The 15720-nt window shown below is 37.6% G+C and overlaps 1 protein-coding gene across 3 annotated transcripts in view; it reads right to left on the bottom strand.

Annotated features, from left to right (window-relative positions):
• The window catches only part of prkacbb (protein kinase, cAMP-dependent, catalytic, beta b), a 30208-nt gene extending 21568 nt beyond the window's left edge, over window positions 1-8640 (bottom strand). For all 3 annotated transcript variants that reach the window (XR_013816721.1, XR_013816722.1, XM_079819566.1), the window contains exon 1: window positions 8269-8640. Coding sequence is in view for 1 of the 3 variants with exons in the window: in XM_079819566.1 (XP_079675692.1) it covers window positions 8269-8314 (46 nt within the window). In the remaining 2 variants the exon portion in view is untranslated. The remainder of the gene's footprint in view (window positions 1-8268) is intronic.
• Between the last annotated feature and the right edge of the window lie 7080 nt (window positions 8641-15720).

Here is a 15720-nt window from a genome sequence, read left to right on the forward strand (position 1 = left end):
TCCATATATCAGCCTTGGCGATACATCGGTTGACCACTACTTTTAATGTGCAAAAGCTTTGACTGCATGGACTTTCAATGGAGGGACAGAAATCTCTCAGGTTTCATTAAATATATCTGAATTTGAGTTATGAAAATGAACAAAAGTCTTATGGGTTAGGAACGACATTAAAGTGAGATTGATGGGTAAACTATCCCTTTAAAGTAATAACAGATACATTTCATTACTCACCTTCATGGTGAGGCCAATTCACAGAATGTTTTTGTGCTCTGCTTTGCTGCTTTTTAAATAGGTCATGACATGCCTTTTTATTATCCAAATGTTTTTTGAGGGTCATTTATAATACCAATAAAGGGGGCACTGCAAAGGTTTAAAAGGTAAAACTGTAAAATATTCGACCGGTTTCATTCTTATACTGATCAAGCCAGTTCAAAAAAAGTGTACAAACATGACAAATGATTTAACAGAGCAATAGTTTCCGCTCATTCATTTTCACACATGAAAAAAAAAAGCTACTATTTTGAGGTTTTTGGGCACTTTTCAGCTTAAACCCATCTTAAAACAGCTATGACATTGACAAGCAATCAAGCTTAGGCTAGTTTGAGCATTTTATTTATTTTTTCAGCAGGGACAGAGACTGATCTTTGAATTTAAAGATATATTTAATGACTTACAATTATGAAAACTGTAAAGTTTTCAGAGTAAATCATGTAATGTTATGTAAATCACAATTATGGAGTTTTTTTGTTTTGTTTTCATGTAAACAACTTAACTGTAGTTAACATCCAGATTGATGTATGTGCTAAAGCTGTACGATTAATTGTTACAAGCTGGTGATCTCGTTTCAAACATCAACGCAATCTTTCATTTTATCATTTCTAAATGACAGCGATTCGGCTGTCTTATGTGGCGTTCACACCAGACGCGTATTAATTGCTCTATTCGCGCGAAGGTGGACGCTTGAACATTTTGAGTTTCCTCGCTTCATTCGCGCGTGAAATTTGCTTCATTCGCGTGTGACATTCACTGAACAACAGACGCGAATTCGCGTCCGGTGTGAACGCACCATTAGTGTCTATTAAACATTTGACGAGTACGACCACAGTGAACATTCAGATCTGATCCAGAGACAGCCTTTGTCATGTATAGATATGAAACCGCTTCACAAACAGTCTTTTAATCACACAGTGTTGTAATTTCTGTCTTACAATCATTCATATCATCACAGAAGTACTGGGATAAAAGATTATAGTTCGGATTTAAACACTGATGTGCATGATAGCGATCAAAATAAAGCAAATCAACTTAACACTTCAAATAAAAAGCAATATAATATAAAAATAAGATCAATTACATTGTTACACCAGTAGGTGGCGACAACAAAAATGTATTTTTCATTTAATCATTCATTCAAGAGATTCATTAAAAAACACAGATTCGTCCAGTCATGAAACAATTGAAGTCTTTGAATCATTCAATCAAATGATTAAAAAAAAATCTAATTAATTAAATATTTTTAAATAGACTGCAGCCAATAACATTTTCTCAGAACCTCTAATAAATTATTTGATTGTGTTTAGTTGTCCATCCAGAATAGTTGGAGAATTGTAATCTCTATTTGAAACAAAAATAGTGTATTTCTAATTGGATACAAGTAACGCTGTCTTCAAGTGCCATCTGAATTATCGTAAATACGAGTTTTCTAACTAAAAATTGGACATGAAAGCCCTCTCAAATCGCATTTACCCCAGGGAAGTTCCCGAGTTGAGCAGGCCACAAACTTTAAACATGGCAGAGGGTAGAATGATAATGATTGGTAATCTTTATTAGTTTTTTCCACAACAGCTACATAGCCTTGCCTTGTTGTTATAGTGCATATTTTCACATTTGAATAATCAGATTTTAAGTATATTGTATGTTTTATACACAGGAAAAATAACCTGCATTTGAACTAAACCATACGTCAGGGAGATTTAACTATCTAAATGACGCAGGGAATGTTTATAACGCTAAATATCATTTTGGCTTTAATACGATTTTCCCAATTAATAGGCAATAAATAAACCTGGGGTTCATTCTTTGCATGTGGATTACTCAGTTATCTGGATTTCATTGTTGATGATATGATCCAGGATTTTTAGGTTCTTCGAAGATCATCCTGGAGTTGCTGTGACATTAGAACAATTTTCTTGAGCCTTAAGAAACTTTAATAAATGCTGTCACGTAACAAATCTGCTTCTAGGGCTGCCACTAAAGACTATTTTTATATCAATTTATCTATCGACTTTAAGATTTCACCATAAATTCATATAACTAAACTACATTACGTTACTGTGTTTTACAGTCAACACATGGCTATATTTACCCAGGGTAAAGCAAGGAAAACTACACCTTCCCTCACATTTAGATAAACAAGGCGATATAATGGATGGCACTCGTCTCTTCATGGAGGTGCAAAAACTAAGTTCTTTAATGATGCGCAGGATTTCTTGTAGATTTAAATGCAAAAGAAAAGGCATGAGAGTCAGCTGCTTTTTCTCAATTGTAAGTTTTAATTTAAGATGTTTGTGATTTTAACACAAGAAAAGTATGTTTAAATGTTTTGCCACTTGCTTGAGCAACTTAATATATAAATCTATAAAGAAGTCATTAGGGCTGGACGATTAACCGAAAACTAATTCGAAACCGAAATTCAGAGCCTCCAACCGACGCAATTTTCCCATGTCGGTTATTTCGGTTTTCACGTGACTCCCCCCTGTCAGTCATATCAAGTGCAGTTTGCAGGCACAAGGAAAGATGCAGAAGTAATTATTGTTGTTTATAGATGCTCAGAATTACTATGGCAATTGGATGTTTTACACAGTTTATACAGGTAAGTTAATCGCCGTTCTTATATGTGCTGATACACACACACAGAGATGGCGCGTGCAAGCCCCTAAGCCAGATCACTTTCACTTGCGTCCTCATGAAGTTTGTCAATTAAATGAGTTTAAAGGCTTGCCAGTTTGAACATTAAAGCGATTGTGCACTATTCAAGAACGTTATGGAAAACTTCACCGTTCAGTGCTAATGAGCTTTTTTTCTGTGAGACAGAGAGCCGAGCCGTGTCGGGTCTCTGACAACGTGCGCCAGATCACTTTCACTTGAGTCCTCACAAAGCTGTGTCATTTGTATGTGTTTTAAGGTCTGCCAGTTTGAACATTGAAGCGATTTTAGACCATCAGATGTGCATTATGTTAAAGGGGTGGTAAACCACGATTTCACTATTCTAACTTAAGCTAGCGTGTAATGTTGCTGCTTTAGCATAAACAACATCTGCAAAGTTACAACGTTCAAAGTTTAAAGCAAAGGGAGATATTTGCTTTTAAAGAAATCCATTTCTAAGAACTACAGCAAACGGCCAGTAGGCGACTACACACATTCCTCCAGGGTTGGTGACATCACCAGGCTCAATATTTACATAAACCCCTCCTCCGAGAATATTAAATAGGGGGGGGGGGGGGGGGTGAGGCCATTTTGTATCGCGGCGCTGTTGTGGTATAGTTAGGCTGGAGTGTTGTTGCCGCGATGCCGAGGAAACGCTGTTATTTTCATCCGGATTGCAGGTCTGGGGTACTTGCTTTGTTCAGCCTTCATAGGGACAGGGGTGCGTTGCAGAGCGTTTAACATACAGCATGTTATGTGCACGTGTGTATGAGACAGAAGGGAACAGGCACGTGCGGGGCTCCCGCAGCACATCTCACGGAGGGAAACTTTCACAATGTTCGAGTTCAACACCGGATTTGCACAACGTCAGCTGCATAAGACAAACACTGCCAGTGTGTGAATGCACGACGCGCGCGGGGCTCCCTCCCGCAGCACATTTCACGGAGGAAAACTTTCACAATGTTCGCGAGTTCAATGCAGGATATGCACAACGGCTTGACCTGAAAGCTGGATTTACAAACAGAAGCTGTTTACGGGCCACAACCTGTAAGTCTGATTTATTTTTCATCGATGTGTTTTCCTGTAATAGGTTGTAGCAAGGAAGTAAACAGATGACAACACTGTTCTGCAAACCAGTCTGTTAAATGCTTATTCATACTTAACGTTATCCGACGAACACCTATCGTTACAAACACTAACGTTAAAATCTCAACAGCGAACTTGGCATTAGTGTAAATGATTCTTAAATTAGAGCTTTTATGTATTATTTATCTACAGGCATGCTAAACATGGTTCTGTGTGTGATTTGGCTACTATAGTAAAGCCAGTGTTTAGTGTTTTGGGTTAATAGTTCTTGCGACAGATATTTGGCTATAATCGTTCTAAAAATACAAAAGTAACAGTGCCATTCAGTAGCGATCACTATAGATCCGCAGTCTTTACTCATTAGGACTGAACAGGTTCTGCTCGATCATCTTCACTAAAATGTTCTGGGTCTGATTCGGGCTCAGATTGGTGTGGTTTTATTGACGCCATCGTTTCTAATACTGACCAAAGCACAGTCTACCGGTAAGGTAAGGGGCGTGACGTTTCCGACAAACGTACACTGCGGTTAGCGAATCACAACACACTGGGCCAGCTAACCAATCTGAGCCCATTGCGTATTTTTGAGGGACTGGCTTCATACAACCCGGAAAGCATCAGACCGTTTTACAAGGAGGGACAGAGCAGTGTAGAATAAATGTCAAATATATGAAAAATAATGATTTTTTTTTTAAAAACGAAGCATTAACACATGTTACAGTGCACCCCACAAACACAATCAAGCCTTCAAAACAATGTGTTTTACCACCCCTTTAAATACTAGGGATGCAACAATACATTTAGTCCACGGTTCAATACATACCTCGGTTTTTAACCACGGTTTTCGGTTCGGTTCGGTTCTGATGGCTTGTCACATACATTTTTTGTTATTCTATTCTTAGGCGACAGGAACCGCAAGAGGTTAAAGAGAAAAAAGACTATTTTTTTATTGCAATACTCTTTCTTTATTTTACTTAAAAGAATTGAAAAACCTTACTTAAACTTAAAACTTTACTTAAAAAAACCCTTGTACACATTCCTAGTGTATTGGATAATATAAAATAAATATATATAAAGATTTACACTGGCAGCTCAGAGCTGTACAGCAGCATTTAAGTATGAAATTGAATGAATAAATGTAAAAATAAAACACTACATAGACTTCACTATAAAATATACATTGATTCTTAGCTACTGTATTAGTTTTTCAGTCAAGAGCAGTGAGTGATTTTCTCTGTCTTTTGTTGTTGTATTAACATTAAAGGGATCTTTCACTCAAAACTGAAAATTATGTCATCGAGAAATGAATACAGGTTTGAAACAATATTAGAGTGAGTAAATAATGACAATTTTATAGGTGAGCTGTCTCTTTAAGGACAGCGTGTTCACTGGCTGCGCTGCTGTCAGTCAGACCTCTACACATCTAATATACAGACACGATTGCGATTTTACTTTCACTTTAGACTGTGTTTATGTTAACCTTGTGTGTATTTGACAGTATTAACGCAGTAAGACGACTACTTAGTTCAGTATTCACGTGTTTGACAGGCTTTTAGTGCGCGCGCTCTGAAAAGCGCATGTTAAAACAGTGCACGCGAATGAGCCGGCAAGGCTTTAAAACACATGCAAATAATGAACTTTCGTGATTGTGAATAACTATAGTGTTCCGTGAGTATAACTCTACCACTAACGTGTGATGTGAATGTATGTCGCGTTGTTCAGTATTGGGATGGAGGCAAATTATAGAATTTGTAGAAAAATAATTAATTAAATGCGAAACCGAAAAAAAACGCAATTCACAAGCGCGTATTGAACCGTGAATGCCGTACCGAACGGTTCAATATTATATTGAGAATTGTGGCATCCCTATTAAATACACAACAAATAGCCGGTCAAAACGACCAGCTTGGAGAGTATTCACTTAAGTTCATACACAATTTATATCTTAAATGTGCGTAAATAGTTTGGAAATATGGGAGAATGATATTATTAGATCTGCATTTGGTCTTAAAGGGGCAGCGTCTAATAAACCTGCTGACGATTGAGCCATATGTGAATCAAAAAACAAACGGCAAAGAGAAAATAACTTTTAATTAATAACTTTAGCTTTAATAATCAATCTATCAATTTATTTAGTGACAAATATTCAGTTATTTTACAATTCATTACTTTATTAGATTTATTTTGTAGACCATATTACTTAATGTTAGTAGACCTTCCTGAAATGAAATTTATTTAATTTGTATCTTTGTTTTATTGTGTATTTATTTTACCATTTGTTTGCACTGTTTCTTTGTTCTTTTTGCATCTTATGCATATAAAACACAAAAAAATGCCTGCACACTGGTGCATTTACAAATAGATGTTTTATATTTGTTTTGTTCAAACATTGATGTTTCTTTTGATATAGATATTTTACTTTTCAGATTATAAAGCAATGTTAATTATGTTCTTAATTAGGTTTAAAAAAAAAAACATAACGATACCCATCCCTATTTTTGCTGCTGTGCTTCTCTGTGGAGCGAAATTCAGCTGTTGATATGGTTGCTTGCAACAGTCTTTCTTATTTGGTATGTTGCAATGTTTTTTAGACATTAGGTTGTGCATGTAGTCCTCATACATGTCATATCTTTATTTCCATCATAAATGGCATGGTCATGTTGCACTAGCATGTGAGTTTTGTTGTGGTGTTTGTGGGGGGGGGGGGGGGGGGGAGACTTCAAATGTGGTCACCCTAGGGCACTTCACTGTGTTAATCCGGGCCAGACTGCAGGTGACATGTGACATCGAACCAACCGATCAGCTTCGGCCTTTCCGTAACAACATTGAAAGCTCAGCCAAGATGGACTAACAGCTGATCATAGCTGTACACGGCAGGTTTTTTATTGCTCATCTCCATAAATATATCTAGCAGTAGAGCTAATGCAAGGGCTGGAAATCCATTTATCCTTTGCTGAAACATCATCATGGAGAATGCAGCTCATGCATGCTTAGCAACCGCACACACCCCGGGAGCATTTAGTTTGTCGGTTTAGTTTGTTCTGCAAACTAGGTGTATGCAAGTAAAATGCCTTTAAATGTGGCAGGAACATCTGTTGGTGTATGCATAGTAGATTATATTGCAAACAAATTATATGATGTTCACGGTGATACTGTAATGAGAAATCCATAGAAATTTCAAAAGAACAGCATTAACATTAAGCATTGTAACATTACAATGTCTTTACTGTCACTTTTGACAAATTGAATGCATTCTTGCTGAATAAAACTTAATTGTATTTATAACATTCTTACCGACTCCAAACTTTTGAACGGTAGTAATGCTACAAAAACGTATGATGGTTTTTGTTTAACAATTGACACTTATTTCTATGACGTTAAAATTACTTTTAGGATTAAAATGTGTATTAATAGGTTAAGCAAAACAAATGTGTTCAGAGAACCTTTTCTACACATACTTAACTGCAGACACTGAAAAGACTCCTTTTTCTGAAGTTGGCAACCCTAAGCCATTGTCACTTCTTCACAAGAACTGACGAAAACCACAAGAAACCACTCGTTTAAGTTAGTTTTTCCAAGAGTTTATCATGAGCTGACGAGCTACAGCAGGCGTTTAATTCACTTAATGTCTTGGTGTTGTTTACTAGAGACAGTAGAGAGAAGCTGCTGTAAACAGGCCCGACCTGACAGTTAGCGCACATTTCATTTATCCTCCAGTTCAGGACAACTAGCGTTAGACAAATTTTTCTTCTTTATGTGCATTATCTAGAGATCTAGTGAACATGTGTGAACGATAAGAGATGGCGTTTGAGCGAGTGTTTCAACTGATATAGGCCTGGGCCTCGCTCTCTATCCTAGCATATAGCTTAACTAGCCTCTAACCTTCTGGCTCCATTGCATAAGTTATGAAAACAAAAGCCCTTTTCCGTATTAACGTTTCAGTTTATATAAGCATTTCCATTTGTGTAGAAAAATGACCGCCACTGATAGCCTTAGGCCTCAGATCAAGCTAGTTTGACTCACTTTGTGGTTTCTACATGACAAACAACCACAGCAGCTAGATCTAAACACACAAACATTAACACTGGCTAAGGTGAAAACATATGAACACGGATTTCCTTACGATAACAGTTTCACATCTCCAGACCTGCAGCTAACTAGCATTAGCCCTGGCTACAAAGTTAAACAAACACTGACATTATAAGAACAGCAAGGACTTTTGGAAGTAACGGCAGGTGAATCAAACGCTCCTCCTCTTACCGCTCTCCAGTTCATTGCCTTTCTTGGCAGTAGCTGCGTTTCCCATAGTGCGGCGGGAGACACGGGCGATTCTCGGGCGAGACGACGGCGAGTCCTTGGAGGAAGCTTCCCTGAACTCGACACCTCGGGTCGGGCCGCGTCTTATGGAGCAGCGCTTCACGCGGACGGCGATCTACAGACGAAGAGATCGGTAGCGGGACAGATCCCTCGGCAGCGGTTCTTCTCCTTCCTTGCCGCAGATGGCAGCCTCTGGTCTCCGCCACGGTGATCGCGGAGTCTCTCTTGACTTTCTCACGGCGCTCTTCTTCTTCTTCTTCACCCACTAAGCCAGATCTTCCTCTGCTGTAGCAGAGACATGGCGATTGCGAGCAGAAAGAGGATTGATACTGCCACCTGCTGGACCAGTGTGAGGGTCACAGTACAGTTAGCCTAAATAAACTGCTAAATCAAATAAAAATAACTCGATACAAAAGTTCGTCGAGACAAACATTAAGTTTGCTTGAGAAAGCAGGACCAGAAAGTTTTAAAAAGTTTTAAAAGTTTGAAGGTTTTGAAATCAATGCAGTTTATTAGAAAACAGGTTGCTAGGGGTTTGCTATGCAGTTGCTTGGGTATTCTGGGTGGTTGCTAACGTATTCTGGGTGGTTGCTAGTAGGGTTGGGCCGATAGGCTGATCGACAGACATCACAATGCATCGTGATTTCCCCGCCCCCCGCAAATAATGAAGTTGTTCCCGATCACAATACAAATTACATTAAAAACATATCAATGAACTCAACTAAAGATTTTATTGTGCAAAAAACAGCAAACAAATTATGGGCTACTAGATGTTTTTCAATAATTAAACCAATGATATTCACATGACGGACCATCTGGACCCCAGCATGTATCCAGACCACGAAATAGAACGGTAGCACCATTTTCCTGTTTGCAGTTGAAGTGAGCGGAGTGTAAAAACAGCGGAGCGGTTCACACCACAAGCACTCAGGATTGTTTGTGGTAATGATATTTCAGCGCTATGTCCTCTAGTAGTTTTATCTAAAGTCGAACGTGCTTCATTCAAGCCCTTTTAGCTCAGTGCGTGTTCTCTCTTTCTCCAGACGTGCGCCACATTACTCAAACGCCCGATGTCATCGTCCATCGCAATGCTTCACTCTAGACATTGTCTGATGCCAATTTTTAGTATGTATACACAGAAACACAGCAACCATCAAAATAAAAGTTCAATATTCTTCCGCAAGATGCATGCAGTTTTGTATATTAACCACTAGAGTGCCAAAAGTTACATAGTGTTGCTTTAATGAACATTAAATACATGTAAACAAGCCGGATTATGGCAACATTGCTAATTTACAATATGTAGTCCCTGGCAGGTACACACAAGGACACATACTCAAATATACTGTACATAAAACAGTAATAGACAAATACCCCAAACGTATATCTTAAAATACCTAAGTAAAATGTTTACACATCTGGTTCGACATAAGCTATTTTTTAGGGTGATCTTTATGTAGAACACTGCTTTATTTAAATGACTCCCTATTATTACCACCCATAAATGTCCAACTAGTACAAAAGTATTCAATATGTGAAAATAAATCATTGAATGTAAAAATAACCTAGCAGCACCAACTGTCAAAAAATTCCTTATATGCTTAATTCTTTAAATCAAAATTTACAATAGACAACGTCAATGTTAAAGTTTTTTACGTGACTTTTAAAAGTTAGAGTAGTAACCTCAAAATATGTAAACTCGTTAACAATTTCCAGCTCCTCCCCTCTCAGGAACACATTTGTGTGTGTCATCTCTAATTGTTTTGTAAACATCATACACACGGTTTTCTTTGTATTCAATAATAAACATGATTATGAAGCCAGTCCTGAACACAGGTCATAGCAGAGGTCGAAGTAGCCTAAATGATGCATGCATGGGTAAAAATTACTAGATAATCTGCACACCACTGAACATCAGGCTTGTGCAAAATTCAGAATTTCAGAATTGGCCTCCATTCAATTCATGAATTGGAATTTGAATTGATTTAACGCCGCCTCACAGGAAGTTGAATTTGAATTGGAATGACAGGAAGTGGAATTAAATTCATGACAATTCAAAGAAATTCCAGTCACACAACAGAAAGAATGTGTTGAATCTCACATACATTCAGTGTTAGGAAGGTTACTTTGGAAATGTAATTGCTTACTGTAATAAGTTACCCATTATACACTCACCTAAAGGATTGTTAGGAACACCATACTAATACTGTGTTTGACCCCCTTTCGCCTTCAGAACTGCCTTAATTCTACGTGGCATTGATTCAACAAGGTGCTGAAAGCATTCTTTAGAAATGTTGGCCCATATTGATAGGATAGCATCTTGCAGTTGATGGAGATTTGTGGGATGCACATCCAGGGCATGAAGGTCCCGTTCCACCACATCCCAAAGATGCTCTATTGGGTTGAGATCTGGTGACTGTGGGGGCCATTTTAGTACAGTGAACTCATTGTCATGTTCAAGAAACCAATTTGAAATGATTCGACCTTTGTGACATGGTGCATTATCCTGCTGGAAGTAGCCATCAGAGGATGGGTACATGGTGGTCATAAAGGGATGGACATGGTCAGAAACAATGCTCAGGTAGGCCGTGGCATTTAAACGATGCTCAATTGGCACTAAGGGGCCTATAGTGTGCCAAGAAAACATCCCCCACACCATTACACCACCACCACCAGCCTGCACAGTGGTAACAAGGCATGATGGATCCATGTTCTCATTCTGTTTACGCCAAATTCTGACTCTAACATCTGAATGTCTCAACAGAAATCAAGACTCATCAGACCAGTCTTCAACTGTCCAATTTTGGTGAGCTCGTGAAAATTGTAGCCTCTTTTTCTTATTTGTAGTGGAGATGAGTGGTACCCAGTGGGGTCTTCTGCTGTTGTAGCCCATCCGCCTCAAGGTTGTGCTTGTTGTGGCTTCACAAATGCTTTGCTGCATACCTCGGTTGTAACGAGTGGTTATTTCAGTCAAAGTTGCTCTTCTATCAGCTTGACTTAGTCGGCCCATTCTCCTCTGACCTCTAGCATCAACAAGGCATTTTCGCCCACAGGACTGCCGCATACTAGATGTTTTTCCCTTTTCACACCATTCTTTGTAAACCCTAAAAAAATGGTTGTGCGTGAAAACCCCTGTAACTGAGCAGATTGTGAAATACTCAGACCGGCCCGTCTGGCACCAACAACCATGCCACGCTCAAAATTGCTTAAATCACCTTTCTTTCCCATTCTGACATTCAGTTTGGAGTTCAGGAGATTATCTTGACCAGGACCACACCCCTAAATGCATTGAAGCAACTGCCATGTTATTGGTTGATTAGATAATTGTATTAATGAGAAATTGAACAGGTGTTCCTAATAATCCTTTAGGTGAGTGTAAATGTGGTTTGGATTACTTTATTTGGATTACTTTATCAATGCAAAGCAATTTCCTTTTAATATGATTAGTAACTAATTTAATTACACATTTTACCTCAGTAATACAACTAAATACAATTACATACATTTTATAATTTAATAACATAATTTCATTACACTTAACTACACTGTAAAAAATATTACACAATATCTATTAAAAAAAATTTATGGTAACAATATTACATATTTAAGTAGTTTTACAGGTTTTTTTTAGTGGAATCTACATGAATAAATTAAGTTAAATTTCTTAAATTATTTAGTCTATAGCAAATTATGAATTTAATATTATTAGTGGAATGTGCTTTTTTAATTTAAGCTGACTTTTAAAAAAAGGGTATAAATTAGAGTTAATGGAAATGATCTGATTATATTTGAGTTTGAATTATGTTATATAATTAATAGACTGTTTAACAAACGTGTAATCGCGCTAATATTAGCAAAGTTATTGCTTATTGAACAAAGCACCATGCAACTTGATTATAATACTTGTTGTTATTCACATCACAACCTAACCATAAGCTCTACTCTTCTGCACAATGGTAATGGTCAAAACTTCAACATAACAGAAACTCTTTCAAATGTCAAACATAACTGAACATTAAACATTAACTGATGTTTCCCTTCACTCAAAAACACATTAAATAACACTTAAGTTCGATATTAACTCTCCATTTCCAGCCATATGCAAAGCATGCTGAGAACTGTTCTCAATGTTCTCAATATTTTCTATACAACACTGAACCACAATTTTCTAAAGAAAATATACACACTATTTTTAACTATCACCTTTTTTTAGTGAAAATTACAAGAACTAGGCCTATGTTTCATTTTTTTACAGTGTAGTCACTCCTCAACCCTGCATACATTTTGTTCTAAAATATAGATAATGATCAAATTCCTGAAATAAATTACCCCCTCAATGTTGTTTAATTCGTTTTTCCAATGTTATTTTAATTTCAAAGTAATCAAATAACACAAAGTCGTTGTAAATGCAGTTGTCATTTATTCCAATGCAAAACTAACAGAGCAACACTGTTGCATCTAATGCTCAATAGCTCCTCAAATGTTTTATCATTGAGTCTGCACCGTTCTGGTCTGAAGATCTTTCCTGCAACACTAAAGATTCTTTCAACAGGTGCAGAGGAAGCTGCTATGGCAAGATGGACATGTATATGAATTTCTTTGAATTTTTAATGAATTCCCATTCTACTTCCTTTAAATCAAATTTGAATTGTAATTCTAGATCCTGTTTTTGACATCAATTCAAATTCAATTCAAATTCAAGAATTGAATTGGAATTCAGGAGTCATTCAGAATTCAATTCTGAATTGTGCGCAAGCCTGCTGAACATTTTAGATCTTCACATACTTCAGGTAAATCATTAATTTAAAGAGAAAATAAAATCAGTCCCAAGACAGAGCCTTTGGGAAAGAAAGGAACCCCTTTGGGACAAGCAACATAAGAAGATTTAGTACCACCAATACTCACACTATGGGCCAGATTTACTAAACAGGACAAATTAGCATGAGAGCAATTCCAAAAAAAGCGCAGGTGGGAGTGGAAATTCTGCGCATGATATACTGATAAAATGTAAGAACACAGACAAAGCTGGATAATTTCCATTCTGACCAACGTAATCTATCTGATTTAAGAAATGCTTTTTCGGGCTGTAAATAATGGTTTGTAAATTATAAATTGATGAGTGCAAACCTTTGTAAATCACCTTGATTCATGATTCATATAAATACTTTCCTACCATAAATTTTGTGTCTGAAAAGGAAACTTCTACATACACATACAATAACATATGCAATAAGGTCAGCCGCAAAAATAACCCTGTAATTTCTCACTGCATGTCTTTAGTAAATCAACACTGACTACGTAATTGCGTATTATGTGACGAACACGCATCACAGAACAGAGCAAGGCGAGCATTTGTGCTTATAAAACTTAAATCTTATTATTTATTTTTTTAATGACCGATCGTTTCACTAAGACCCTTATTCATTGTCTGGTATCGTTTGGTATCGTTTAAAGCCCTTTTAAGTTAAACTGAAACTGTCATTTTGACCTTGAACCGTTTGGAGCCCATTGAAGTCCATTATATGGAGAAAAATCCTGGAATGTTTAATCAAAAACCTTAATTTCTTTTCGACTGAAGAAAGAAAGACATGGACATCTTGGATGACATGGGGGTGAGTAAATTATCAGCAAAAGTTTATTTAAAAGTGAACTGATCCTTTAAGTAAACTAAAATGAACTATACCTCAATCAGTATATGATGAATTTTCTGTGTGAGAATCACCCAAATGTGATTCTTGATCTTCTGAAGTGTTGTTCTGTAAAGATTTAGAGAAAACGCCCAGCGCGGCCGTTAACAAACATGTTAAAACACATTCCACCTCCTCAGACCGGCTCCATCCGGGCCAGCTGGAAATACAGGGTGTAAACTCTTTCAGTTGGATGGTTGGGGTAGGGTGTAACAGGGCTAATGCCATTGAGATGATTATTCGAAAAAAAAAAAAAAAAAAGAGTCACGCACGACCTGAATTCACCTTGTATATTTGTTGAACTTTGGTGAACCAATCATAAAAGTGGTTTGTTTTACCAAAATAAGAAAAGTCTTGAGTATAAGTAAATGTTTTCACAATTGTAATAGTTGTGGATGACTCCCTCAATTGTGAAGAGATTGATCTCAAAATCCTACAGTCATTTTTGTAAAGGGTTTGAATGTGCAGAAGATGCTGGAAAAGCAATGAATGTGCAGGAGCTGGGGGACAGTTTGAACTGGCCAGACTCATGAAAAACCATCACAAAACAGCCGTGGATCCTCTTACAAAAAATAAGGGTTCTATTAGTATACTTATTTTAAACTAAAAGCAAGAAAGTATACTTTGTCTGCTTTTTATGTACTTCTCTGAAATATACTTCAATATATATATATATATATATATATATATATATATATATATATATATACACTTCCACTTAAGTATGCTACTTGTATATTTATACTAAGTATATATGGCCTATCCTTGTACTAAAATCTTTGATCGAGATATACTTAAAAGTATTAAGTATTCAAAGTATACTTGGCTTGTAATTTTGTTTAATCTTTTGATTGAGTAGCATATTAAATTTACTTTTTTTTTTTTACATAGTTTACATAGTCTTATGAAACTTAAAATGTTTGATATTGATTAGAATATTGAAAACAGATATGTTCCTAATTCTGAGTATCTGAATTTTCGTGTAGGCTAGTCCACTGGTACATAAGAATTTACTTAATCTTCTTTACCCTTTCCCCGCCATTGACGAATTTTCCTGCTATCCATGTTTCACTGTTTTACGGTAGGGGCCGCTATTACATATCTTCTAGTAGAGAATCTCCGGATCATACAGACGAAGAAGCTGAAACAAGTTATAGGCCCTGTCCAAAATGGCACACTTCGGCCCTGTCCCAAATGGCACCCTAAACCCTCACGGTCTTCCTCTGAGTCCGCACTTTCACGACATAATGCCGCTTTGACTGCCGGGAAGAAGTCCGCTGCGTAGCTCGCACCAGTGGGGGCTCGGCAGAAGTGTGCATCGAGGGCGCATATCGACCTCAAAGGGGGCGCTCGCGAGCACCCTTCTGAGCCCTAAAATGACAAATGGGACACCTGCGGTCTCGTGGACTTTGCACGCAGTGGCCATTGTAAGTCCACAAGACCGAAAGTGCACATGAAGTGTGCCATTTCGGGCCCGTCGCCTCCTCCTCCATTTCAGGGACCACCGGAACTGGGTCCACCGGAGCGTCCCCAAACTCTTCATCTCCTTTGGGCTGCGAGGCATGTCCAGGCAGAGGTTGAAGGCCTTCTCCATCTCATTTAGGTACAGGTGATGCACCTCAATGAGGAATTGGCAGGCAAACTCGCTTACATCCGCCCCCTGCTGACGGATGGGTCTCGAGTTCACCTGCCGCATCACCTGTAGCCG

This window comes from Gobio gobio (genome assembly GCF_949357685.1).
Source record: "Gobio gobio genome assembly, chromosome: 6".
NCBI lineage: Eukaryota > Metazoa > Chordata > Actinopteri > Cypriniformes > Gobionidae > Gobio > Gobio gobio.